Source organism: Monodelphis domestica, chromosome 2 (assembly GCF_027887165.1).
Source record: "Monodelphis domestica isolate mMonDom1 chromosome 2, mMonDom1.pri, whole genome shotgun sequence".
Classification (NCBI taxonomy): domain Eukaryota; kingdom Metazoa; phylum Chordata; class Mammalia; order Didelphimorphia; family Didelphidae; genus Monodelphis; species Monodelphis domestica.
The window spans coordinates 233524479-233551291 of NC_077228.1; the positions used below are offsets into that span (position 1 = coordinate 233524479).

Consider the following 26813-nt stretch of genomic DNA (forward strand, 5'->3'; position numbering starts at 1 on the left):
TATTAAGGACTTTGGTAAGCTGGAGAATGTCCAAGATAATAAAGGTCCTTAAACTCATGTGATATGAAGATTGGTTGAAGTTGGACAAGATAGCAGTTTTCAAATATTTGAATGACTATCATATGGTGGAGAGATAAATCTTGTTTCATTTGGCTCCACAGTGCAGAATCAACTGGAATGGATAGAGTTGTAAAGAGGGAAACTTGAGTTAGATATCAGGAAAAAAAATTCTTTAAAACCAGAACTGTCCAAAAGTGTTAAACAGCCACTTTAAGAAGTAAAGATTCTCTTTCTTTGATATCTTCATGTAGATGGTAGTTGATGGTATGTTATGGCAGGGATGACTTTTATGAATTCACTTCTGACTACTTGTACTTCTTGTACTATTAGGATACTTTGAAACCAAGTCTTGGACAACCCTTTGTCCCTGGATAAACTGCTCTAGGGACTAGTGGTCCTGACTGTTGGTAGCCTCAGTCATATATTACATTGAGGCCAGGCTCCAACTCCTGGGCTATTTCCTCACTTACTCTCTACTGCATATGCTTCTCTTCTTCCTATTTTTCCAGTTCTGGAACTAGAATCAAATTAACTCTTAGAATGAATATGTCAATCTATTCCTGCTGTGTACCTATTCATCATCCCTGTAACTTTCATAACCAAAATATCCCTCCTGGTCATCACACTCATATTATTCCCTTCTTGAAGGCAAGAAATGGTATCTTTAGTGTTTAGCACAATGTTTTACAAAAAATAATTACCTAAAAATAGCTTTATTAATTGATTTATTGATTTCTTTATTAGTTAGACTAGATGGTCATTGAAGTCCCTTCTAACTCAAGATTTTCTGATTTCTGACTAATGAATTGTCTTTCCTAGAACTAGAGACCCTATGATTGAAATATTGTGTGTGTGTATATATATATATATATATATATATATATATATATATATATATATATATATATGCATATAATGTTGCTTACCTTCTCTGGGTTGGGAGGGGAGGGAGGCAGAGAGGCAGAAAATTTGGAACTGAAAAAAATTGGCATTGCTCTCTCTACATATATATGCATATCTATTTTTTTGTGTTCTTTAAAAAATAGTTTCAGTTCTAAATTGTCTCTTACCGTCTAGTCCTTTCCCCACCCGTTGAGAAGGAAAGCAATATGATACCCATTATACAAGTGATATTATGAAAAACATTTTCATATTAGCCATGTTTAAAAAAAGGATTAGAAAGTGAAAAAATTATACTTCAATCTGTGCTCAGAGTTCATCATTTCTTTCTCTAGAGGGGTGCAAGGTATCAATCAAGTTATTTGCAGGTTGAGGATTGGGATAAGAGAAATGTAGTTGGGATGCAGGAGGATCAAAGACAGACTGACAGACAGACATGAAGTCCTCTTGCTGATCAGTCACAAAGTTTAATGACTTGGGATGGTATATTCTTGTAGAGAAAGTGATGTAAGTTAAGGGATTTAGTAAGCCTTTTGCAGGGACAATGGTTTATAAGAGGGAGACAATGATGTAGATTACCTTAGTGGCTCTAAACAGAGTTTTCTATAGGATAATAAATCACAGGTAAATATATAACCATCTAACAGAGTTTCTCAGAATTCTTGCATCAGTAATTTTTTTTGAAGGATATTTAGTATTTGGGGAGGAATTGGATTAAGTTCTCATGCTGGGGGGGAGGGGAAGCTACTTGTCTGACTACTTCTAAACCATGGCTGTGACTTTATTGGGGCCTACTCTCAATACTGGGGGCTACAGAGGTGAAAAACATTTTTTATCATATTCCTTTGGATGATCATACTGATTAGAGTAGCTGTCTTTCACGATTGATTACTGTTGTAATATTGCTGTTCTTGTGTACAATGTTGTCTTGGTTTTGATCATTTTGCTTTGCATCAGTTTATATAAGTCTTGGGGGGGTTGTTTTTTTTTTTTTTAATTGAAAAGACTCTTAGAGGCCAACTAGTCACATAGAGGCCATCTAGTCAAACTCCATTTTATAAATGAGGAAATGGGCCTATAGAAATTAAATGCCTTGCTCAATGTCCTTACAGTTATTTTTTTATATTATGCTTCTGTTGTACAGGGATTCTATGCATGTGAGCAAGTATGGTTTAATTGTTTCTTCTATAATTACATCATTACTTTGCAGGTAGCTACAATCTCATTTCTCAAGACTGACAGTTACTTGTCACTTTGACCCTTTACTTTTGTTTTGTAATTGCCTTTGCTCCAAAGACTCCACATTTAATTCCTGCTTACCAGGTTGATCTGTTTGCTGCTGTTTAAATTCATTTTGCATGAATGCTCAGCATTTCATGACTGAGCTACTCCTAAAATAACACCAAAACTCAGGTATTTGTGTCAAAAAACTCCATTGAGACATTTATTAGTTAAGAAATATCCCCCCAGTGGCACATGAGGAAGGGTATGGATTTCTGAGCATTGATTGTATTTTGTGACAATCCAATGTTTATTCAGAAAGAAATGACAAATGACCAATAATATGGTACAATAAACAATCCTAGATTAAAAAGTATTAAAACATGTGCAAGAGCTAGGCTATTGCACTTTAATGAAAATCTGGTTTCTATGGGAATAAATTAGAGAAAGAGATCTAAAAGGCTGTTTCAACCAGGAAAGGGAAAGACATGATAAGAATTCTAAGTTCTTGGAACAGCATTTCCCTATGGTCCTGAAGCTGGATTATGCAGAGCATGTCTCTCCCTAGTAAGAGGGCACAGAATCACAGATGGATTAGAAGACTCTGAGAGTCTTAGTTTTTCAGGTCTGAAGAAAATGGAATCAAAATTTCTGAAGAATGAGGAACACAACAGTTTAGAAGATATATTCTAGATGGGAATCACCAAACCAAATCAGGAGTCTGTGGCCAGAGATAAACTGCTAGCCTGTTCTTGTCACTTATTGGCATGGAGGGAATTACCTCCCAGTGTAATAATTCTGTATAACCAAAGAGAATAGGGAAAACTGTAAGGGGAAGATGAATTCTAATTTGTCTTGTTTGTCTGATACTATGGGACCAAGCATACTGACAGAGCAAGATTGCCTATGGAACATGTCTTTCCTTACTACTCTGGAGAAGTGCAAGGTTGGATTCAGATGAGCTTTCCCTTTTTGACCTTAACAGGCTGATAAAATATACTTTTCCCACTGGAATTAAAAAACTGTTCTGAGATTACAGTATATGACCACTATTGTTCAAGGTCTTGTTTGAATCAGATGGAACAAAGAAAACTAAAGAGGGAGGGAATAAGGAGAGAGAAAGAAAGGTAAAGGGGGATAGAAAGAGAATGGAGGGGGGGGTAGAGAGAGCTAGAGAGACAGACAGAAAGAGAGAGAGAGAGAGAGAGAGAGAGAGAGAGAGAGAGAGAGAGAGAGAGAGAAAGAGAGAAAGAGAGAACATGAGAGAAACAAAAGAAGACAACAGACATTAGGGACATTGACATGGGCATTGTACCCCCAGAAACTCAGGCAAACTATTATGGACAGAGAGATGCACCTCCAGGCTATACCTCTATCCTATCAGCCTACATCTCAAGATATCTGTTTGTTAAGGAATCTTTATGCCTCCAGGCAGACCCTAGTCAGATGACCACCTCACTCCACCAAATGCCTGAGTGACTAGCACTCTAGGTCAAGTCCACACCAAGACAGAGCATCTATTGTAAAGAGTATAAAATCCCCAGAACTGATGTCCTCTGGAGGACAGCTTTTCCATCCATGCTGTCCTCCCAAGGAACTGCTCCTCATCTTGCTGTTCCATTCTCAACATTACCTCCTAAATTAATAAATTTCTCTTTTTTGTTTTTAAGCTAAGTCTTGCATTCTTGCAAAAGGTATCCTTCCCAAACCCCAGAGGTACACATTTGCACTCCCATAACAAAATGAGGATTACTGAACAAGATAAAAAAACAATAAAATTATTCAACCAAATATTTCTATTCAACAGAATCCTTTAATCAAGCATTCTTTTTCCTCCTCTGCTTTAGGTCATTTTTCTTTGAGCTTTCTAGTAAACAAAAATCTAGTTTCAGCTTTCACTTAGCTATCCTCTAACCAGAGCTCCTGGAGGCATGTGGGTGTCTGTAATAGTGTTACACGATTAGGATCATGACACTCCACAGATTTCTAACACCTCTTGCCTTCTACTCAGACAGAAACCAATTACTATTCTGAAGTCTCCCACTGAGACACATCAGTTGAAAGCCAATGAAATTCATTTCCTTTAACTTTCTTGCCTGGCTCAAAGGAATTCAGGGAAAAGAGGAAAGCTAGAGTCTCCCTAGAGGATTTATGGGGGAACATCAGTTCCCTATGTCCTTTCTGAGGAAAATATGCTGCATAACATGGATTTGTGAGTCATAGAGACCAATTCCCCATTTGGTTCTACCATTCTAATATGAAAGAAGTTCAAGGGACATGGAAGTAAGAGAAATGACTATGGTCCATGGATATTAGGAATGAAAAAAGCCCAGTTCCTCATATGTGCCAATGCCAAGATAGTTAAGTTTTGTGATCTACAGAGTTCTTCAAGATTCTTGTTGTCTAACATCTACCTAGTGGGCAATGATGTTTACAATAAGTGGAGAATGATTCTTCTATAGTTCTAAATACAAATGTTAAGCTTTTTCTTTGCTTCATAAACATGTATGATCTCATTTCTAGGATTTTAAAGAAAAGAGAGAAGGAAGAGTTTACCCATTTGCTCATTGGAATGCAAATATTTTTTTTGAGGATGATGGTTCCGGGTTTTTGTTAATCTATGTCATAGCTGACTTTATGTCATGTAACAGAAGCTGTCAGCTACAAACATTGTATGAGGGCAGTAACTTCATACTCTTCATTTTCATTTAATATTAAGTGAGAATGGTGACTTGGTCAATGTAATAGAGACAAAAAATGATTACCAAGTTAACCTACTTCAGGAACAGAATTGCAACAGGACTTTATCATTTTACAGAGAAGGAAAACTGGATCCCTCAAAAACATTAAAAATGCCCAGCTCACAAATTGGAATTTGAAACTAGTTCTTTTGACTCTGCAAATCAATGTTGTTCTCACTAATACCAAACTGATATCCAATATTATGCACATTCTTGTCCCCAATACTGTGGTTGCTTCTATTTTTTCCCCACTTTTCAAGTATTTTATCGGAATTAGGGGGAAACCCTGAAGATGTAAATGGAAGGAAAGGGAGGTCATTGGAGCTAAAGTTATTTTCTGACAGACTAAGGCAAACATCTGGCAGACTCTGCAGCCACTATTTGCAACTTGTACATTAGTCCAAAAGTGACTCAACCATGAGAACCTTTATCACACAGCATCAAACAAAAGGAGGGCAAAACTCTTCTGGAATATACAGTACTGTTGTACTGCAGTACTTCATTAACACACTCCTGAGCAATCACAATGGAACGCTAAATGTATTTGATTTAATCAACAATAAATTAAGAGAACCCTGACTGTCTGAAACAAAGCCAATAATTTCTAATATAAATTATTATTGACATAATTCCTGTGTACATGTTACTAGATCCTTTGCAGAGGATGGCAAAAACCTGATATGAGACAAAAGAATTGCAGCTGAAGATCAATCACTGTGATCTTGACAAGATGTGTGTGTGTGTGAGTGATATGACAATATCCAATTTACTCCATGAACTTGAGTAATGCTTTATTTTTGATAGGATGGAAAGTTAGCCACCAGTGATCCAATGGCCTAAATTGTGAGATAGCAGAGTTAATGGGCACCCCTTTCCTCTTACTTTCTCTGGATAACATGAAAACACTATTCTAGTAGCTTCCCTCATGTCCTTACTTAATTGTATGTACACTAAATTAGTTTTCATCAGAAAATAACTATATTTTTTCTCCCCTACTCTGCTCCAGGTAACTAGCCAACTGCTTTTGCTTTCTTTCTGAATTGTTCAAGAAAGAATGAAAGCTTTTGTCATCTAAAAATAGTGACACCAGTTAGGCTAATTAACATGATGTTGAAAACTCATATTTAACTGAACTGTTGCAAAACAATCCTGACTTCCCTCAGTCTGCCTTATCTGCACTACTATTCACTTAATCATTAAACCTGAGTCATCTTTGACTACAACTCTCTCTCAATCACCTCCTATATCAAATCAATAGTCCTAATTCTGCCAAACCTCCTGAAGCTAAACATTCCTTTCCATTCTCACAGCCACCTCAATCTATACCCTTTGCTTCCAGTGAGTTATTGTATTCTAACGACTCCCAGGTTTCCAGGTTTATTTCACTCCAATTCAGTCTTCCTCTGGAGAGGAAGTGACTCTTCCTCTCCAGAAGCCTTTTCCCCAGTATATCACACCATCCTTCCGAGGATCGAACTCAAGACCTTCAGCTTTCGAGACTGACATGCTACCTATAGCCCCAAAGAGTCACTCGATTTTGGATTGGGTTTAGCTCCCACTTGAAGTGGATTGTCTTTCCCCTGAGGGTCTCCCACTCAGTCTGAAACTGCTAGGACGAGTTTCCCTTCAGGGTAGATTCCCATGGGAAAGGGGAACAAGTACAAACTTTGGGGTCTCCAATCTATAAGCTAGTCCTGAAACTTGGAGTTCACCTGATCCCATGAGGCCACAAGTTTGGGGTTCCTAGATTCCATGTTGACAAGATTTACTCTATTTTAGAGCCAAGACTCAAACAAACCCAAGTATACCATGCTGCCTCTCACCTGCACAATCACCCACACACCCATCACTATCATCACCACCACCATCACTGTAGTTGGATTTGTACCCAGTACATCTCTAATAAATGTTTGCTAAAATTAAAACAGTCCAGTGCAATTTTATGGTTCTGACAATCAAGAAAATTTGAGCTAATAATTATCAAGTTTCCTAATACATATATCGATTATGCAGATGAGCCAGCCTCTAGCTCCATAAGATGAAATGAGGAGATAAGTCAATAAAAATGCTATAAAAAATGGAAAATATAAAAGCACAGAAGCTCAGAGTTGGGGGATGGGAATGGGAGGATGAGATCAGAGGGGATCATCTAGTTTGACCTATAAATGGATAACACATTGAAATAAATAGTTAACTAACCTTGGCTTGAAGACTTCCAGTGAAAAGAAAACATTTAATTTCAGAAGTAGCCCATTTCATTTGTGGATAACTCCAGATGATTGGAAGCTTTCCCCTAAATCAAGCTTGAATTTGTCACTTTGATTTCTACCATTTTTCCTAATTCTATCCCTAGGAACATAATCTATGTACAAGTTGGGATTGCCCATAGTCTGATCAGCATGGTAGGTCCCTAACAGTTTTGAGTTTCTTGGAATGCTCATTCTCTTGGTCATTAGAAGATATAATTTTGAGAGTTGTTGGGAAAAATTAAGATGTTAATTAAGAATTTCTGTTGATGTGGGAACCAATCTACCTTCAAGCTTATTCAGTATTTTGGGATTTTCCTAAATATTTTTGAAGGGTATATTTTTTCTCTGAAGACCACTAATGCTGTATATTATGGTGTACATGAAAATAAATACAACTCTTGATTATGTAAAATGGACATATTACATTTATATGGCACATTACCAGACTGTTGATTACATAAGATTTTCAAAAGATCTTGATTATCATGCAAATTCCAAACTTAACTATAAAGTGAATAGTTGTCTTAGTTCTAATATTTTATTACATTAAGAAAAAAAAGACAGCACACGCCCCCCAGTATAAAATCATAGGTGAACAGAATGAATTCATGAAGGAGGTAAGTATTTTTATCAAGTAATATGGACATAGGTTCAGCTGGCACACAATGTGATAAGATACATTTCATAGAACCATATAATAAATCAAAATTGACTCACTATATTAATTTGATGAATATTTACCAGGCACCTACTATATATGTACATACCACTATGGGAATATAAAAGCAAGGTCCCTGTTTATTATTTAACAGCTTATATATTTGGGTCCAGTTGTTTTGGCTATTTTGCTTGAATACTGTGCAACGATATTAATTCCCTTGACAAAAACATCAGGGCTATTGTCTCCATTATGATTTAATAACTATGATGAGGGACTGCTCTTTGATTGTTCTGCTTTAGTTATGGGACTTTTTGCAGCACTAGTAAGTAGGTGGAAAGCAACCCGTATTTTCTCCTATGGATATGGCAGAATAGAAATTCTCTCTGGTTTCATTAATGGACTTTTTCTAATTGTAATAGCTTTTTTCTTGTTTGTGGCGTCAGTGGCTAGATTGATAGATCCTCCAGAATTAGACACATACATGTTAGTGCCTGTCTCAGTTGGAGGATTGATAGTAAACCTTATTGGTGTGTGTGCCTTTAGCCATGCCCATGGCCATGTCCATGGAGGTTCTCAAGGAGTGTGTCACTCACATGATCATGGCCATTCACATCATGGACACAGTCATGGCCATAATCATTCTCACAGTGACCATGGGCATAGTCATGGCCATGGACACTCCCATGGATCTTCAGGAGGAGGCATGAATGCTAACACGAGAGGTGTATTTTTACATATTTTGGCAGACACGCTTAGCAGTATTGGGGTGATTGTATCCACAATTCTCATAGAACAGTTTGGCTGGTTCTTTGCTGATCCTCTCTGCTCTCTTTTTATTGCTGTATTAATTTTTCTCAGTGTTATTCCACTGATTAAAGATGCCTGTCAAGTATTACTTCTGAGGTTGCCTCCAGAAAATGAAAAAGAGATAAACATTGCCTTAGAAAAGATTCAGAAAATTGAAGGTTTAATATCCTACAGAGACCATCATTTTTGGCGTCATTCTGCCAATATTGTGGCTGGAACAATTCATATACAGGTGATGTCAGATATACTAGAACAGCGAATTGTACAACAGGTTACAGGAGTGCTTAAAGATGCTGGAGTAAACAATTTGACAGTCCAGGTGGAAAAAGAAGCTTACTTTCAACACATGTCTGGGCTAAGCACAGGATTTCATGATGTCCTGGCTATGACAAAACAAATGGAATCCATGAAGTACTACAAAGATGGCATTTACCCAATTGAAAATGGAGCAAGAAGTCTAGAAACAGGAGTACCAAATAATTTAGAAAGTTTAAATTCCTTTTGAGAAGAATTTTAGGTAAAGAAGATGCTACCTCTCTGAATCCAGAACTGAACTGTTGGAGAAGCCACCATGAAGAAGCCTCCAGATCACAAGTTGCACAAAATTGAACTTTGGGTGTGGTTGATTGAACATTTATTTGTATCTGTACTTTCATGCCCAATGGGACTGCCCCCTAACTGGCTTTTTGTCAATGCATTCAGCAATTATTGGGTTTGTTTGTTTTTTTCTCTTATCATCAAATTATTGTAATCTTTAAACTGATTATGTTTTCATGATCCTTTGGGAAAAAAATTAATTTTTTTGCAAACGATCAAACGGAGGAATGTAAAAAATAGAATCGAATACAGGACTACAATCCCCACAAGTCTTTGCTCCACTTCCCCAAAAATGCTTTGTAATCTCACGGGAATTCTGAGGTGGGCTGAGATCGAGGAAGGATTTAAGCTGGTGGAAAAGGTTTTTGGCTTTTTTGGACTTCTGTTTTGGAGCAGACGCGTCTCTTGCGTGATGTGAGGTTATTTTGTCTAGGCCTCTGGCCTAGGCACATGTTTCTTACTTGTATATTCTTTAATCTTTAACCTTTAATAAACCTCTAAAAAATATAATACTCCTTGCAGAGAGAAACTAATTTCTACCTGCCTCAGTCTCCCCAATTCCCTAATTTTAATCTTTACAGAGGGGAAGCAAACTCAAGATTTTATTTAATACTTCCTTTTTTTTTCAGTGCTCAGCAGATTAGCTTCCAATGTCACACAATAAAGTTTAATTATTCTTCCTGGAAAAACTTGCTGAAAGGAGGAATCCATTTATTGAGAAAGTTTGTATTAATAAATTTTTTTTAAAAAAACTGTTGTAACTGGGCCTTATTTAGACTTGGGAGCATAACTGCTCACAGAAGTGTTAAGAAGCTTTTTTTTTTGTTAAGCTGTAAAATACATAGTTTAATACAACAAAACATTTTTGAGAAACCATGAACCTTAAGCTGCTCCTCCTTGACAATGCCAACCTCTAGGAGGAACTGGCAAATGTTCTTTCTCTGGTCACTTTGAAGTTGATAACCTCACCATATTCAGGGTGTTACAAGCAAATTTCTTTTTGAAAGCTTTCACAAGTTTCTTTTTGTCATAATCATCTGTAATTCCCTGAACAGTGGTCAGTGTCTTTCTGACCTTTCGTTGTTGGATTCTTATATGAATGCAATCCTTAGTCCCTGCTAGGATTAGCACCCTTAGTTGTCTTAGCAAAGGGGTCAAAGATTGGAGGTTCTTGGATAGTGGACATGTGATATTAATGAGAAGCTGGTGAGGGGATAAAATGTGTGTGGTGTGCGCCTGGGAGGACCTTATGTCAGGAGGCTGTGGGGGTGAGGAAGGTGAGATAAATAAAGGAGAGCAGGCAGGCAGCCAGCTGGGAGTGGAGGCGGTGGAGGGTGACTTTCAGAGGCAGCCAGGTAAGAGGCAAGGAGGAGGAGACAGGGCAGAGGAGGCAGAGCTGCGGCTTTTCCCCTATACTTCTTTTTCCATCTACTAGCTAGTAAACTGGCCAGCTAACTCCTCTTCCCAAGTTCAGATTTGGCCTTAGACACCCACTAGCTGTGTGACTCTGGGCAAGGCACTTAACCCTATTTGCCTCAGTTTTCTCATCTCTCAAATGAGCTGGAGAATGAAAAGGCAAACTATTTAAGTATCTTTGCCAAAAGAGGTCAGGTAAGAGTCAGACAACTGAAATGACTGAACAACTACCACCACCAACAACCACCTCATAATTTCCAATGCCCAGTTCAATATTTTGTAAACAGCAAAGATTTAGTGTTTAGGGAACTTAATTTATATATATTTTTATTTTGTAATTGAAGAAGGTTTTATGTCATTTCTATAAAAATGCATAAGGATTTTTTGATTCTAAGTATCAACCTCCACAAGAAAAATAAGCATCTTGGTGATTGGCCAAATGGAGAAAACAGAAAAGAATTTTAATTAGGAAAAAAAAAAAGGATTGTACATTCCCTACTTCCAATTCTTAAAAAAAAAAAAGAAAAACAATTGTAAAACCCAAAAGTTTAGTTATTACATTTTTAACTATAGCCATAAAATCTAGGATTGGTCACTGAAAACTAAAGGTCAGAAACAGATTTTCTAAAATGAATTTACTTGAATTTAAAAGAAAAAAATAGCCACATATGCTTCTAGTTGTATAGTTGACAAAGCACTGGGAGGTGATTTTTATTTTAATTAAAAAATTTTTTTTTAATGTCCTCCCTTCTATTTGTGGATACTTGATTCAATGACAAAATTTGGATTCCTAAAAGAGAAGATATAGCATTGCCCTGAGTGTAAGTTGTAAGATCTAGTCACATGTGATGGGAGCAATATTTACTAGGCTCCTATTAACATAGGCTTGGCTAGTTTCCCTAAAGAATTGTTACCTAGTTGGGAAAATTTTTTTCTGAGGCCCTAGTTCTCATAGGTAATGCTAGTTTTCCTTAAAAGATAAGTGAAACTATCCCTGAATCTTAATTGGTTCAGAGAACTAAGGCTTCCTGGTGGCCTAAGGTACTACAAGAGAAGTTAGGAAGAGCTTTGTCAGGGGCATGAAGATGGTCAACACATGGGCAGGCAAACTGTGCTCCATGGAATCAGTGCTTTGTCATGGGTGAATGTCTTTTTCATGCAATGGTAAAATAACAGTTTTTGTGAATGAGAAATAGTACTAAGTGTCTCATTTTTTTCTAGTCCTGAACATGGCTCTTGAAGTAGATGTGGCCAACAACATCACACCTGGGTCATTTACTAGCTGTAATGGGCAAGTCACTTCAATTCAATGAGAAATATTTAGCGAGCATTTACTATTTGCCAGGCACTGTGCTAGAAGTTCAGGCAATTAGAAAAAATTAGAATTCTCCCTCCCTCGAGCAGCTCACATTCTACCAGTAGAGACAACACGGACACCATAAGTATATGCAAAATATATACAAAATAAATATGAGATAATTTTTGAGGGAGGTAAGGCAAGGAGTACAACAAGGAAAATGGAGTGAGAGTAGTAACAACTGCACAAACAAAAATGTATTAAGAAACTGTTGCGTGCAAGGTATGTGAGGTCTTGTTCTGGGCAATGGGGATACAAAAATGAATAGTTCAAAGATATTATGTTCTATTATAGGAAAGAAACCACATGTAAACAGACAAATTTATATGACAATTTGGGAAAGGAGCAAGCAGTGAAAGGTAGATCAGGAAAGGGTTTATGAGGGACACAGAAATTGAGTGGGGACTTGAAAGAAGCTACTTTATTTTTTTAGATTTTAGAAGATTAATTGGTATAATGAAAAGTCTGTGTTACCTGATTCTTAATTATCTCCTAGTTCTGCATTTTGATGGAGGAGGGTAGAGGGGAGGAAGAGGATTTTGTCAAACTTAAGGATCTCATATATGTATCATTGTGAGATGAAAACTGCTTAGCATATTTAAGTTAAATTAATATTTAACATTAAATTAACATTCTGGTACTCTTAAATTTTTTTTTTAAAGAAAGATGGCTTTTTACAATAGCAGTAATGAATGGTTCTTAAAATTACTGCTGGGACAAGGACATGCTAGACCATAAATGTGAATCATAACTGCATAAAAAAGAAAAAAAGTTTGCCTATATTTTGCCAAAAGAAATAGGGCACCTGTATCTATTTTTCTTGAAGCATACAAAAACCACAGAATTCAGCTCTCCAGTCCAAATTCTTCTCTGATTTTGCTAACAGGTTTGTTTTTTTTTTTTAGTTTTTAAACATTATTTTATTTGATCATTTTCATACATTATTCATTGGAAACAGAGATCATTTTCTTTTTCTCCCCTCCCCTCCCTCCACCCTTCCCCTAGCCAACACGCGATTCCACTGGATATCACCTGTGTCCTTGTTCTGAAACCATTTCCTTGTTGTTGGTATTTGCATTAGGGTGCTCATTTAGTGTCTCTCCTCAATCATATCCCCTCAACCCCTATAGTCAAGCAGTTGCCTTTCCTCAGTGTTTTTACTCTCACAGTTTCTCCTCTGCTTAAGGTTGGTGTTTTTTTCTCTTAGATCCCTGCAGATTATTCAGGGGCATTGCATTGCCATTAAAGAAGTTCATTACATTTGATTGTACCACAATGTGTCAGTCTCTGTGTACAATGTTCTCATGGTTCTGCTCCTCTCGCTCTGCATCACTTCCTGGAGGTTGTTCCAGTCTCCATGGAATTCCTCCACTTCATTATTCCTTTTAGCACAATAGTATTCCATCACCAACATATACCACAATTTGTTCAGCCATTTCCCAATTGAAGGGCATCCCCTCATTTTTCAATTTTTTGCCAACACAAAGAGTGCAGCTATGAATAATTTGTACATGTCATTTTCCTTATTATCTCTTTGCAGTACAAACCCAGCAGTGCTAAGGCTGGATCAAAGGTCAGACAGTCTTCTAGTGCCCTTTGGGCATAGTTCCAAATTGCCCTCCAGAATGGTTGGATCAATTCACAACCCCACCAGCAATGAATTAGTGTCCCCACTTTGCCACATCCCCTCCAGCATTCATTACTTTCCTTTGCTGTCATATTGGCCAATCTGCTAGGTGTGAGGTGATACCTCAGAGTTGTTTTGATTTGCATCTCTCTGATTATAAGAGATTTAGAACACTTTTTCATGTGCTTTCTAATAGTTTTGATTTCTTTGGCTGAAAACTGCCTATTCATGTCCCTTGCCCATTTATCAATTGGAGAATGGCTTGATTTTTTGTACAATTGATTTAGCTCTTTATAAATTTGAGTAATTAGACCTTTGTCAGAGGTTTTTGTTATGGAGATTGTTTCCAATTTGTTGCCTCCCTTCTAATTTTACTTACATTAATTTTGTTTATTCAAAACCTTTTTAATTTGATGTAGTCAAAATTATTTATTTTACATTTTGTGACTCTTTCTAAGTTTTGCTTGGTTTTAAAATCTTTCCCTTCCCAAAGGTCTGACATGTATACTATTCTGTGTACACCTAATAGTTTCCTTATTTATATTCAAGTCATTCACCCATTCTGAGATTATCTTGGTGTAGGGTATGAGGTGTTGATCCAAACCTAATCTCTCCCACACTGTCTTCCAATTTTCCCAGCAGTTTTTATCAAATAGTGAATTTTTGTCCCAAAAGCTGGGGTCTTTGGGTTTGTCATAGACTGTCTTACTGAGGTCATTTACCCCAAGTCTATTCCTCTGATCCTCCTTTCTGTCTCTTAGCCAGTACCAACTTGTTTTGATTACCACTGCTTTGTAATATAGTTTGAGATCTGGGACTGCAAAGCCACCTTCCTTTGTATTTTTTTTTTCATTATTTCCCTGGATATCCTTGATCCTTTGTTCTTGCAAATGAACCTTGTTATGGTTTTCTCCAATTCAGTAAAAAGTTTTTTTTGAAGTTCAATGGGTATGGCACTAAATAGATAAATAAGTTTGGGTAGAATGGTCATTTTTATTATGTTAGCTCGTCCCACCCATGAGCAATCAATGTTTTTCCAATTGTTTAGATCTAGTTTTAATTGTGTGGAGAGTGTTTTGTAGTTGTGTTCATATAGTTCCTGTGTTTGTCTTGGCAGATAGATTCCTAAGTATTTTATATTGTCTCGGGTGACTTTAAATGGAATTTCTCTTTCAAATTCTTGCTGCTGAACTGGGTTGGAGATATATAGAAATGCTGATGACTTATGAGGGTTTATTTTGTATTCTGCAACTTTGCTAAAGTTGTTGATTATTTCAATTAGCTTTTTGGTTGATTCTCTAGGATTCTTTAAGTAAATCATCATATCATCCGCAAAGAGTGACAGCTTGGTCTCCTCATTACCAATTTTAATACCTTCAATTTCTTTTTCTTCTCTAATTGCTACTGTTAGTGTTTCTATTACAATGTTAAATAATAAAAGTGATAATGGGCATCCTTGTTTCACTCCTCATCTTATTGGGAAGGCTTCTAGTTTATCCCCATTGCAGATGATGTTTGCTGATGGTTTAAGATATATATATATTTATTATTTTTAGGAAAGATCCTTCTATTCCTATACTTTCTAGTGTTTTCAATAGGAATGGGTGTTGTATTTTATCAAAGGCTTTTTCTGCATCTATTGAGATAATCATGTGATTTTTGTCGGTTTGCTTGTTAATATGGTCAATTATGTGGATGGTTTTCCTAATATTGAACCATCCTTGCATTCCTGGTATGAATCCTACTTGATCATAGTGATGACACCCTTGTGATGACTTGCTGGAGTCTTTTTGTTAGTATCCTATTTAAGATTTTTGCATCTATATTCATTAGGGAGATTGGCCTATAGTTTTTTTTTCTCTGTTTTTAATCTGCCTGGCTTTGGGATCAGTACCATGTTTGTGTTGTAAAAAGAATTTGGTAGAACCCCTTCATGGCTTATTCTGTCAAATAGTTTGTATAATATTGGGATTAGTTGTTCTTTGAATGTTTGATAGAATTCTGTTGTGAATCCATCTGAGCCTGGGGATTTTTTCTTAGGGAGTTCTTTGATGGCTTGTTCAATTTCTTTTTCTGATATGGGGTTATTTAGGTAATTTATTTCTTCTTCTTTTAGTCTAGGCAATTTATATTTTTGTAAGTATTCATCCATATCACCTAGATTTCCATACTTGTTGCCATATAATTGGGCATAGTAGTTTTTAATGATTGCCTTAATTTCCTCTTCATTAGAGGTGAGGTCTCCCTTTTCATTTTGGACACTGTCAATTTGGTTTTGTTCTTTCCTTTTTTTAATCAGACTGACTAGTACTTTGTCAATTTAATTTGTTTTTTCAAAGTACCATCTTTTCGTCTTATTTATTAAATCAATAGTTCTTTGACTTTCAATTTTATTGATTTCTTCTTTGATTTTTAGGATCTCTAATTTAGTCTTCATCTGAGGATTTTTAATTTGTTCACTTTCTAGTTTTTTAATTTGCATGCCGAATTCATTGACCTCTGCCCTTCTTAATTTGATAATATATGAACCCCGAGTACTGCTTTGGCTGCATAGGTTTTGAAAGGATGTCTCACCATTGTCATTTTCTTCAATGAAGTTATTAATTGTTTCTATGATTTGTTTTTTAACTAGCCGATTTTGGAGAATCATATTGTTTAATTTCCAATTAATTTTTGATTTATCTCTCCATGTACCCTTACTAATTATTATTTTCATTGCATTGTGGTCTGAGAAGGTTGCATTTATTATTTCTGCCCTTTTGCACTTGTTTGCAATGTTTTTGTGCCCTAATACATAGTCAATTTTTGTGACTGTACCATGTGTTGCTGAAAAGAAGGTGCATTCCTTTTTGTCCCTATTTATTTTTCTTCACATGTCTACTAACTCTAATTTTTCCAAGATTTCATTTGCTTCTATTACCTCTTTCTTATTTATTTTTTGGCTTGATTTATTTGTTCGGATAGAGGAAGGTTCAGATCTCCCACTAGTACAGTTTTTCTATCTATTTTATCCTTGAGCTCCTCTAGTTTCTCCTTTAGAAATTTGGATGCTATGCCATTTGGTGCATACATATTGAGTACAGATATTTCCTCATTGTCTATATTGCCTTTTATCAGGATGTAATTACCTTCCCTATCCCTTTTAACTAGATTTATTTTTACTTTGGTTTTGTCAGATATCATGATTGCTACTCCTGCCTTCTTTTTATCAGTTGATGCCCAATAGATTTGGTTCCATTCTCTTACTTTCACCCTATGCGTATCTACCTTCCTCATGTGTGTTTCTTGCAGACAGCATATGATAGAGTTTTGGACTCTGATCCACTCTGCTATTCTCTTGCATTTTATGGGTGAGTTCATTCCATTCACATTCAGAGTTATGATTACTAGCTGTGTATTTCCCAGCATTTTGATTTCTATTCCTGGTCCTGCCTTTTCTTCTTTCACTATTTCCTTCTACACCAATATTTGTTTATAATCAGTCCCCCTATTTCCCACCCTTATTTTGCTTCCCTTTCTACACCCCTCCCTTCTTATTCCCTCCCTTCTTTTCCCTGTAGTCTTTTTAAAATTGCTCCCCCCACCCTCTCCCTCCCTTGTACTGCTTCTCTCCCCACCAGACCGTTTTTTACCCTTCTATTCCCCGATAGGGTGCAAATCTATTCTCTGCCCCAATGGATTGTATTGTTCTTCCCTCTTTTGGTCAGTTTCAAAGCACGTAAGAGTTGAGTATTTCCTATCTCAAACCTCTTTACCTTTCCAGTGTATTGACGTTCTCCCCCCTCCTGCCATGAGCTTCTTTGTGATATATAAATTTACCCCTTTTTGTTTCTTTTCCCATTTCTTTCAGTATTAACCTATTTTTTTTAGCTCTGGTTGTATATATACACACACACATGTATCTGTATTTATGCATGCATATATCTATATACATACCTATATCTTGTCCTTTCATCCTATACAGTTTGTCACTATTCCCTCTAAGTGTAATTCTTCTAGCTGCCCAGGTCATAGCAACAGTTTTTAAGAGTTACCAATGACTTCTTTTCTTATAGGGATACATATCATTTTAACTTATTGAATACCTTAAAAAATTTTTTTTGTTGTTTTGTTTTGTTTTTCTTTTCCCCCTCTTTTTTAATTACCTTTTGATGATTCTTTTGAGTTCTGTGCTTGGACATCAAATTTTCTGTTCAGGTCTGGTCTTTTCTTTACAAATGCTTGGAATTATATGACCATACTTTCCCCTGTAAGAATATAGTCAGTTTTGATGGGTATTTGATTCTTGGTTGTAGACCTAGTTCCCTTGCTTTCCGGAATATCATATTCCATGCCTTTCAGTCCTTCAGTGTGGATGCAGCCAAATCCTGTGTTATCCGCACTGTGTTTCCGTGGTATCTGAATGGCTTTGTCTTGGCAGCTTATAATATCTTTTCTTTGGTCTGATAGTTCTTGAATTTGGCTATAACATTCCTGGGTGTTGTCAGTTGGGGATTAAATACAGGAAGTGATCTGTGGATTCTTCCAATCTCCACTTTCCCCTCTTGTTCTAGGATATTGGGACAGTTTTCCTGGATAATTTCCAGTAGTATTATGTCCAGGCTTTTTCTTTTGTCATGGTCTTCTGGTAGACCAATGATTCTTAAATTTTCTCTTCTCAAACGATTTTTCTAAATTGTCTGTTTTGTGAATGAGATGCTTCATATTTTCCTCAATTTTTTTCATTCTTTTTGTTTTGTTTTATAGTGTCCTGCTGCCTTGTGAGGTCACTTAATTCCAGTTGTTGTATTCTGGTTCTTAAAGACTGGATTTCACCACTGGCTTTTTGGTCATCCTTTTCCTTCTGGTCTGATTTTCTTTGAAGGTTGTCTTTCATCCTCTTTACCTCGTCTTTCATCTCCTTTGTCTCACTTTCCAGCTGGTTGATTTTGGCTTTCAAGACACTATTTTCTCATTTTAGTTCAAGTGCCTCTGTTTCCAGATGACTTATCTTAATTTTTAAGATCTCCCAATTGTCTTCAGCCTCTCTTAATTGTGTTTTTGAGTTCTTCCACAACCTGTATCCAATTCGCTGGGATTTCTGATTTATTGTTTGCTGATCTCTCCAGTAGAATCTCTACAATAGAATCTGTCTATTGTAGCTTCTTTCTTCTTTTTCTGTTGTTTGCTCAAATTCACCCCTTCTTTTCTCTCTGTATTTGTCTGTACTCTTGCTCCTCTCATTTTTTTGTTTTTTGGGGCTTCTGTCAGTCACCCCTCTTGGAGCTTTAACAGGAGATCTCTTGGTGTAGTCTCTGTTGGGGGGTTGTTGGGGTTTGAGCTTCCCTGTCCTCTGGAGGCTTTTGATTGGATTAAAGTCCAGCAGTCAGTGAGGATGGGTGTGGAGCCTTGGCTTCCCTGAGTTCTGGAGACTTTTGATGGGATTAAGTTCAGCTTAGTTGGTCTGGGTTTGCTCTGGGTCCAAAACTTCCTGGAAGGCTGGAACAAATATGGAGGATCTCCACAGCTCTGGCCAGGCTGCCAGGTCTATGCTCCCTCTCTAGCTTCTTCCCCACCATCTGTGTTGGATGCTCTGAACTTGGCCAGCCCTGCTCGCAAGGTATGCCCTTCGGAGCGGCACCTTTGCCCACCCAGAAGTTCCTGCTGGCGCTGGAATCTTAGTGCTCTGGGTGGGAGGGGGGATGGGTCCTGGGACCTTCCTTCTGTCTTCCCCTTAAACCTGAGTGTTCTCAGATTCCAGCTTTTCGGGGGGCATACCTTTTGAATTAAGTCCAACAGGAGGGTTCCTTGGCTTTGTCTTGTTGTTAAGTTTGATTTTCAGTCCCCTGGGAGCATTCAGTTTGTGATCGTTTAGGAAGGGTATTCAGAGGTCTGAACTTCTGTTCCTTCTAGGCCGCCATCTTGACTCTGCCTCCTTTTTCACAGTTTTTCAATAAAGAAGAACCCACCAGTTCTGGAGACTGTCTATTCCTTTTGGGTATATTTCTAATTCTTGAGGAGTTTTTCCTTATGCTAAATGTAAATATGTCTCCACAGTTTCTACCCATTACTCCTAGTGCTGCCTGTTAGAATGCAATCTATGTGGTAAGCTGAAACTGTCCTGAAACTGCCTGTGTTTGGAACTGCTTGAGTAAATCAGTTTCTTTAAGTGTTGTTGGCATGGAATGATCTCCCTAGGAAAGATTCTGAACTAGATTAGGAATTCCTAACCTAAGGGATACAAAGCTGGGTGTACAAGAAGTTTGTCAAAGAGTATAGTCAATATTTGATAGATGACTATACTATTTTATTGCAATATTCCCAAAGTGGTAATAGGAGCAAAACATTTTGTAGAAGGCTGGAGCAGGGTGGAAAAAGGAGGAAGAGTTGGATTGCATCTAAAAAAATTGAAAATTGAAAGTTGAAGGAATAAGTTCTACTGACCAAAACCAGATGAATGTGAGGTTTAAAAATAAAACCCTTTAGCTGGGAAAAAATCAGCAACAACAACTCAGTAAAAGATTAGCTACCTGATCTCTGCAAGAATCAGAAACTCCAGAATTGGTTGCATTTGAAGAAGTTATAATATTTCTAATGTATCCTTAGAGCAACATCTCAATATTACTAAATATGCTCAGAGGTTTTACTTCTATTTATGACAACTTATGTCTATGTGACATGGGCATTGTACCCCCAGAAACTCAGGCAAACTATTATCAGGGAAACTCCCTTGCTCCCTTACATCCTCGTGACTCTGAGCCTAAAAATATCCAGTGACCACTCTAGGATCCCGAGATGATCGTCCTCCTTTGATCGTCCTCTAGATTTGAGATGGACAGAGAGATGCACCTCCAGGCTACACCTTGATCCTATCAGGTTACATCTCAGATATCTGTTTGTTCCCTAAAACTAAGGAATCTTTATGTCTCCAGGCAGATGATCACCCCACCTCACCAAATGCCTGGGTGACTAACACTCTCTGTTGTAAAGAGTATAAAATCTTCAGAACTGATGTCATCTGGGGGAACAGCTTTTCCATTCATGCTGTCCTCCCAAGGAACTGCTCCCCATCTTGCTATCCTCCTGGCCATTCTCAACATTACTTTCTAAATTAATAAATTTCTCTTTTTGTTTTTAAGCTAAGTTTTAGAGTCTTGCATTCTTGTAAAAGGTATCCTTCCTGAACCCCAGAGGTGAACCTTCTTCACCCCACAACATGTGCATCAGAATTCTCAGTCCTCTTCTTAAATCCAAGGCAATAACTGAAGGCTGAACATGATATGCAGGCATCTCCTTCAAAAACTCTACTTAGAATTTTCGGCTTGTCAATCTATAGTTGTAGTTATTTTACCAAGCTATACCCATCTTGTCTGAAAGCTCATCCAGACTTACCACATAAGAAATATCTCAGAACAAGTGCAAGGGTTGTTCTCTAATAAAGCAGGGAGTGGCAGATGAATACCAGGGTCAGGTATCACATCCCTCACTCTAGATTATGCAGCCCATGAAAAAGATATTTCTAGTTACAAAAACAGATGCAAAGAGTAGGGTTTACTTACCAACTAGGAACCTAATAAGGTCCCACAAGTTGGTCCATTTTGTATGCATATGACAGATGGCAATTTGATTATTAGAAATGACATATAATGTTATATATAGAGACCTGTTTAGATAATTTTTGATTGCCTATGATAAACTTTAAGACTTACATATGGACACAGGATTTCTTTTCTTAGCTGTCAGCTAATGTGCTTAAGAAATGCAACAAATTCCAGACTAAGTAAAATATATTTTAGGAAAGCAAATATGGTGCTACTAAAAACAAACAAACAAAACAAATAAAACATTTGACTCATGTTTAATTTTTGGATTAACAATGCCACTGGAACAAGACTCTTTTATAGAACTTTAAAAGAGTTCATCAATGACTATTTCTAAAAACACGTGGGCATTTTGGGGTGATACTTTTAATAAGTGAAAGTTAATTAGCAATATTTTTTATCTCATATTTACATATTAGTTGCAAGTGCTTAAGGAGGAGGTTTTAGAGAATAAGCCTTAGTTACATTAAATAGTTATGTTAAATTAAATCATATTTAACTTTTAAACCCAATCATCATAATCTCGCCAACCACAACACTTAGGATATTCCAGGACTCCTCAATATCTTTTTTCTGTTATAATTTAGGCAGCAATGGTTCTCATCAGGCAAAAGTTCAGATTTTCACTTCTTTTTTGAGAGAAATTAATGTCCTTATAATTGAATAAAAGTTCTCTTTTTGGATGCCAGCTTTAGATCTTTAGCTCTAAGGCCACCCAAAGATAAGCATGTTCAGGTCTAATGTGGTATGGATTATATGCACTGTTGACTTTAGGATTCAATGACTGTTGCTTCAATTTATTTTAAGAGCAATTCTTTTAGGAAATGAAAAACATTTTGACACTTCTGTTCTACCTACTGAGCAAGGCCTTAAAAAACTTGCTAATGTATTGACATAGGTTATATTTTGGCTTTTCTCAAGAAAGACATCATTCAATGACAGCTGAGATAAGGAAATCTTTAAAAAAGAAACAATAACTGATCCATATACATTTTAAATTATTTTGAATTTTGAATCTGGATGTGCAAATACGAGTACATGCAATGTATCTTGCAAAATGACAAAGGGAAAAAACTAAATGGAAATTCAATTTTCAAATTCTAAGAAAAGTTACCCAATTGTGTGAATATAAGTATATAAATTTATTTTCAGATTGAAGTTGTGGAAAATGTTGGGGAAAATGCAAGACTTCCAACTCCGCCCCCAACCCCACCCTATATTTCCAATTTTAGGAAGAAATTTTAAACTGGGGGAAAACAGCAAAAATGGTATGATATGAAAGGCTTCATGCACAGACATTTCTGTTTTTCCTAGGTTTCTACTTTAAGTGGATTGGATCTAAGAGCCCTTCTAGCAAAGCCAAGCTACCTCTTGCTTTGTTCTATAGGGATGTCAGCAGTCTGAGCTTGTCGCATCAACCTGTTCCTGAAGAAATGATTATGGCAGCAAGAATTTCCCATTATAACTCTGCTGCAGAATTGGAGCAGAGTGAAAGATAATCTTGAGGAATAATTCAAATGTTTTAGGAATTAGCCCTAAAAAACGTGTTTTGTTTTTTTTTAAAGTGGCAAAGTTTATTGGCCCCATAGGGGCTCAAGTATGGCCTGTAGACTGTCCTAAGGCTGTCCCAATTGTTCATAAAGCTAGAAAACCTCTGTTGCCACTCTGGCAATGATGAAGACAAAGCATTTGACATTAGCAAGAAGAGGAATGACAAGGCTAGGCATTTAGATAAGGCCAGAATGTGATTGAATCTGGCTTCATTTAAAAATAATGCCATCCAACTGCCAGAGCAGCTAGCTGGGCTACCACAACTTCTCTAGCTTCATACATATATTGAATAGTTAAGATATAATTAGTAAATTGTGCCAGACACAACAGTATCAGGGTTGTGTTATAAATAATTCTTCTGTCTTACGTAAAGATCACCTTCCTCATTCAATAACATTAAAACCATGGCTCCCATTGCCTCATCTCCCAGGAATTAAGCCTGGTTCCCCTTGATATATGGGCAAAGCTGCCAGATTAAGAAGGAAATGGGAAGTAGATTTAAGCTGGTACTTAGAGTACAGGATAATTTAATGTACATAATTATTCTGTTACAAATGAAAGAGTCTAGGACAGTGAGGTGCCTCAATGGATTGAGAGTCAGGACTAGAGATGGGAGGTCCTGGGTTCAAATCTGCTCTTTGGCACTTCTTAGCTGTGTGATCTTGGGCAAGTCACTTAATTCCCATTTTTTAGCCCTTAACACTCATCTGTCTTAGATCTAATATATATCATTGATTCTAAGATGGAAGGTAAGGGTTTAAAAAAAATAAAGAATGAATCAATGACTGAATGACACTGTCATATAGGAATCAAGTTTTAAATACAATTTTAACAAATTGTAAAATATAGTTAAGACACATTTAAAAGAGGCATGCAATAATATTTTGGCATTTGGGATATACAAAGAAAAAGGATAAAGGAGCACCATGAGTATTAATTGCACCTCTTAATGGTGAGTGACAGTAGGTACATGGGAATCTAAGAGGAAAAGAATAGGACCAGGAATTTAATGTAAATTGACAACAATAAGACCAGTTACCTTCATTACTGGTTGGGCAAAATACTTGGCGCTCCAGTCACAGAATCCTGTCTGCATTGTGGCCGAAATGAAACTTTTGTGCCCAACAGTGTCATCTGCATCATCAGTGGTCTTCCATGAGGAGAGATAGAAAGCATAAAGAAATAATTTAGCAAACTGTCATCCAAGAAAATAATTTCTATGTGCTTCTTTCTGTTACTTTCTATTACTTTCATTTCTCCAATTAAAAACAGACATTTCTATATCTGACTATAACCTCCTATCATTCCATCTTTTCTATGCCTCAGCTTCCATGAACCCATTCTTTGCCCTTATTAATTTCTGAATCCTTGGATACAAAGATAATGATCTCTTCTCTCACTTTACTTTTCTGTATTCTCAAATCCCTTCACCCATTGTCTTATTACTACACGCCCTTTACCACACCTTAGCTCTGCATTATTCTCATTACCTACCTCCTAAACTCCTATTCACATGATGCTGAATAACTGGAAGATGCCATACAATTCTCCTTACAAGATATGTTATAAATTTATGTTGCCCAAATTCATCTGGGGTTTCATTGCAGTAAGGAAATCCTTTTAATTTTCCCTAATTGCTTCCCAATTTTATTCCTCACAAAGATTTTTTCAAATATTCCCTTCTTTCCTCAAAATTCCTAAACCTTTAACCTTTGCCCACATCCAGCTGAGGACCTGCCTTCTTACTTTATTGAGAAAATTGAGGCCATCTGAGATGTTTCCTCTTTTTCCACTCTCAATTTCAAAACCTTTTAACATGAAGCTCAATTTTCTTGCCTTTTCTTTAGGCTCCCACAAAGAGATGGTCTCTCTCTGTCAAGGCCAACTTTTCGTTGATTATATACTCTTTTCTTTCTCCTGTAGATTGAAATCTTAATCATTCCTCTCTTCAATCCCCAGTCTTCAATATCTTTCTATCTATCGGTCCCTTTTCTACTGTATTCATTCATACTCAAATCTCTTCTTTCTCTGTATTCTTAAAAAAAAAAAAAAACCTTCATTGTACCCTAGCAGGCTCTTGAGGAATCATTCTATAACTTTTCTCCCTTTCTTAGTCAAGTTTGTAGCAATTGCTGTATACATTCTCTGCTTCTACTTCCCCTCCTTTTTCTATCCATCCTTTACAATTTGGCATATGAACTAAAATTACTTAACTGAAACTGATTTACTCAAGGATTTAAATTTTAGGATTTATAGACATGATTGTTGCTTCTGACATTAGAACATAAACTTCTCATGAGTATCGATTGTTTTCTTTACTATACGTCTATCCCCAGTATCTAATATAGTGCCTGGAACACAGTATTGCTTAATAACTACTTGCTGATTGATTCCCTAATGATAAGCAACTAGAGTTGGAAAATCCAGAAGAGGAGATGAAATAAAAAAAGAATAATTCCTACAGGTAACATCAGAAACCCAATTATGGTGGCAGTCTTAGTGATGTGTTTATTTGGAACAATCAAACAAAATGTCTGTTGTTAGCTGTACTCCATGCCAAAATAGGAATCCAGAAATGTTAGCCAATGATAAACACAAACACAAGCTTACATCTGGCTTCCTTTCTTGCTTAGATTGACAGATGAAACAGCAGCTGCCATTATGTCAGGTTTCATCCACAGGAGAGCTAAGTCCCACACTTGGTACCATTTGGCAATCTACTACTGAGCAGCCCAGGCATGGAGTAGCAGGTGGTATTCTGAATTAGGAACAAGGAACAGTTGCTGAATGGCATTTGTAAAACTTTGTCCACTATCTGCCAACATCATGTCTGGCTAGTATGATGGCCACTTTTTAATCTCCTGGGCACAATGATTCTCTCTAGTTATTTTCCTTCTTTCCTTTTCATCAGTGGACTCTGCTAACTCCTACACTGATCAGGAGTGTAGAATGTATCTTATTTTTCTTGAAATCTCTTTTCAGTCCCAGTAACCTTAACATAGGAAGCCAGAAAAAGGTCACAAATATTTGTTAAGAATAATTTTATGAACATGTAGGAGACATGATCCTGAAAAACAAGGTACTCATATGCAAATAAAAATATGAAGTTGTCTTTTCAGAATGTCTTTTGTACTGTGTTGAGAAGGAAATTACACCAGTTTATGCAGAGCAAGGGCATATTTAAAAAAGAATAAATAACCTGCTCAGATTAAATAGTTCTATTCGATAGCTATGGTTAATGTTGCCACATCAAGTGTTACAAAATAATATTTTTCCAGGAAGAGAAAAAAATCAATTTTATTATTTGGCTTAATTTTATGGAAATTACTAAGAATAGAAGAAAGGAGTCTGGTGGTGGCAGCAATAAGAAAAATGCACATTGCAATATTCATAAAGGAGATAATAGTTCAAACAATAGGGAAGATGTGCATGTGAACAAATGGCAAAGAAAGGAAGGGGTAATCTAACTCAATGGACTAAGCAAGAGAGCAGACTTGGAAGGGTTGTAGGAAATAATCTTAGCTCTGATTGTTACAAATTGAATGACATAAAGTTAGTTAAATCCTGATACTCTTCTTCTATCACTAAGAAATAAAGATATCCCTTGATTAGGAACTAATTAGAATGGCTACAGAGAAAATAATGAGCCCAAAAAGATGTTGGCAAATATTAAAGAATGTTGTTCTTTTTTACCTGGTCTGGGCCTTTATCAAACATTTTACGAGTCCTGGGGAACTGGTGGGAGTGAGGTGTATACTGCACACCCATGGTGCCCACATTAGCTGGTCTGCCTGATGGGATGTCCCGACTGCCTGGCTGCTTAGTCACATCATTGGTCAGGCTGGAGCTGCTGGTACTTGATGTTGGAGGAGAGCCTCTGCCAGAGGGAGAAGTATAAGAGACAAAGATGATTTTTTGCATAAAACTCACTTAAAGATAAAAGCTTTCATCATCCCTTACCTAGATGCCATAGACACCCTAAAAGGCCTTTAGTTTAGCCCCTAGCCTCTAAACATACATCCTCTTAAATGATTAAGCATTACTCT

General features: G+C 36.8%; 1 protein-coding gene and 1 pseudogene across 3 annotated transcripts in view; both read right to left on the reverse strand.

The window, feature by feature from the left end:
* RPTOR (regulatory associated protein of MTOR complex 1) overlaps window positions 1–26813 on the reverse strand; it is a 569750-nt gene that overhangs the window by 80184 nt on the left and 462753 nt on the right. For all 3 annotated transcript variants that reach the window (XM_056817367.1, XM_056817369.1, XM_056817370.1), the window contains 2 exons: window positions 26461–26644; window positions 23807–23917 (listed from right to left, as the gene is read on the reverse strand). In XM_056817367.1, coding sequence (XP_056673345.1) covers window positions 23807–23917; window positions 26461–26644 — 295 coding nt within the window. The remainder of the gene's footprint in view (window positions 1–23806; window positions 23918–26460; window positions 26645–26813) is intronic.
* Window positions 984–23800, reverse strand: LOC130457270 (eukaryotic translation initiation factor 1-like; annotated as a pseudogene).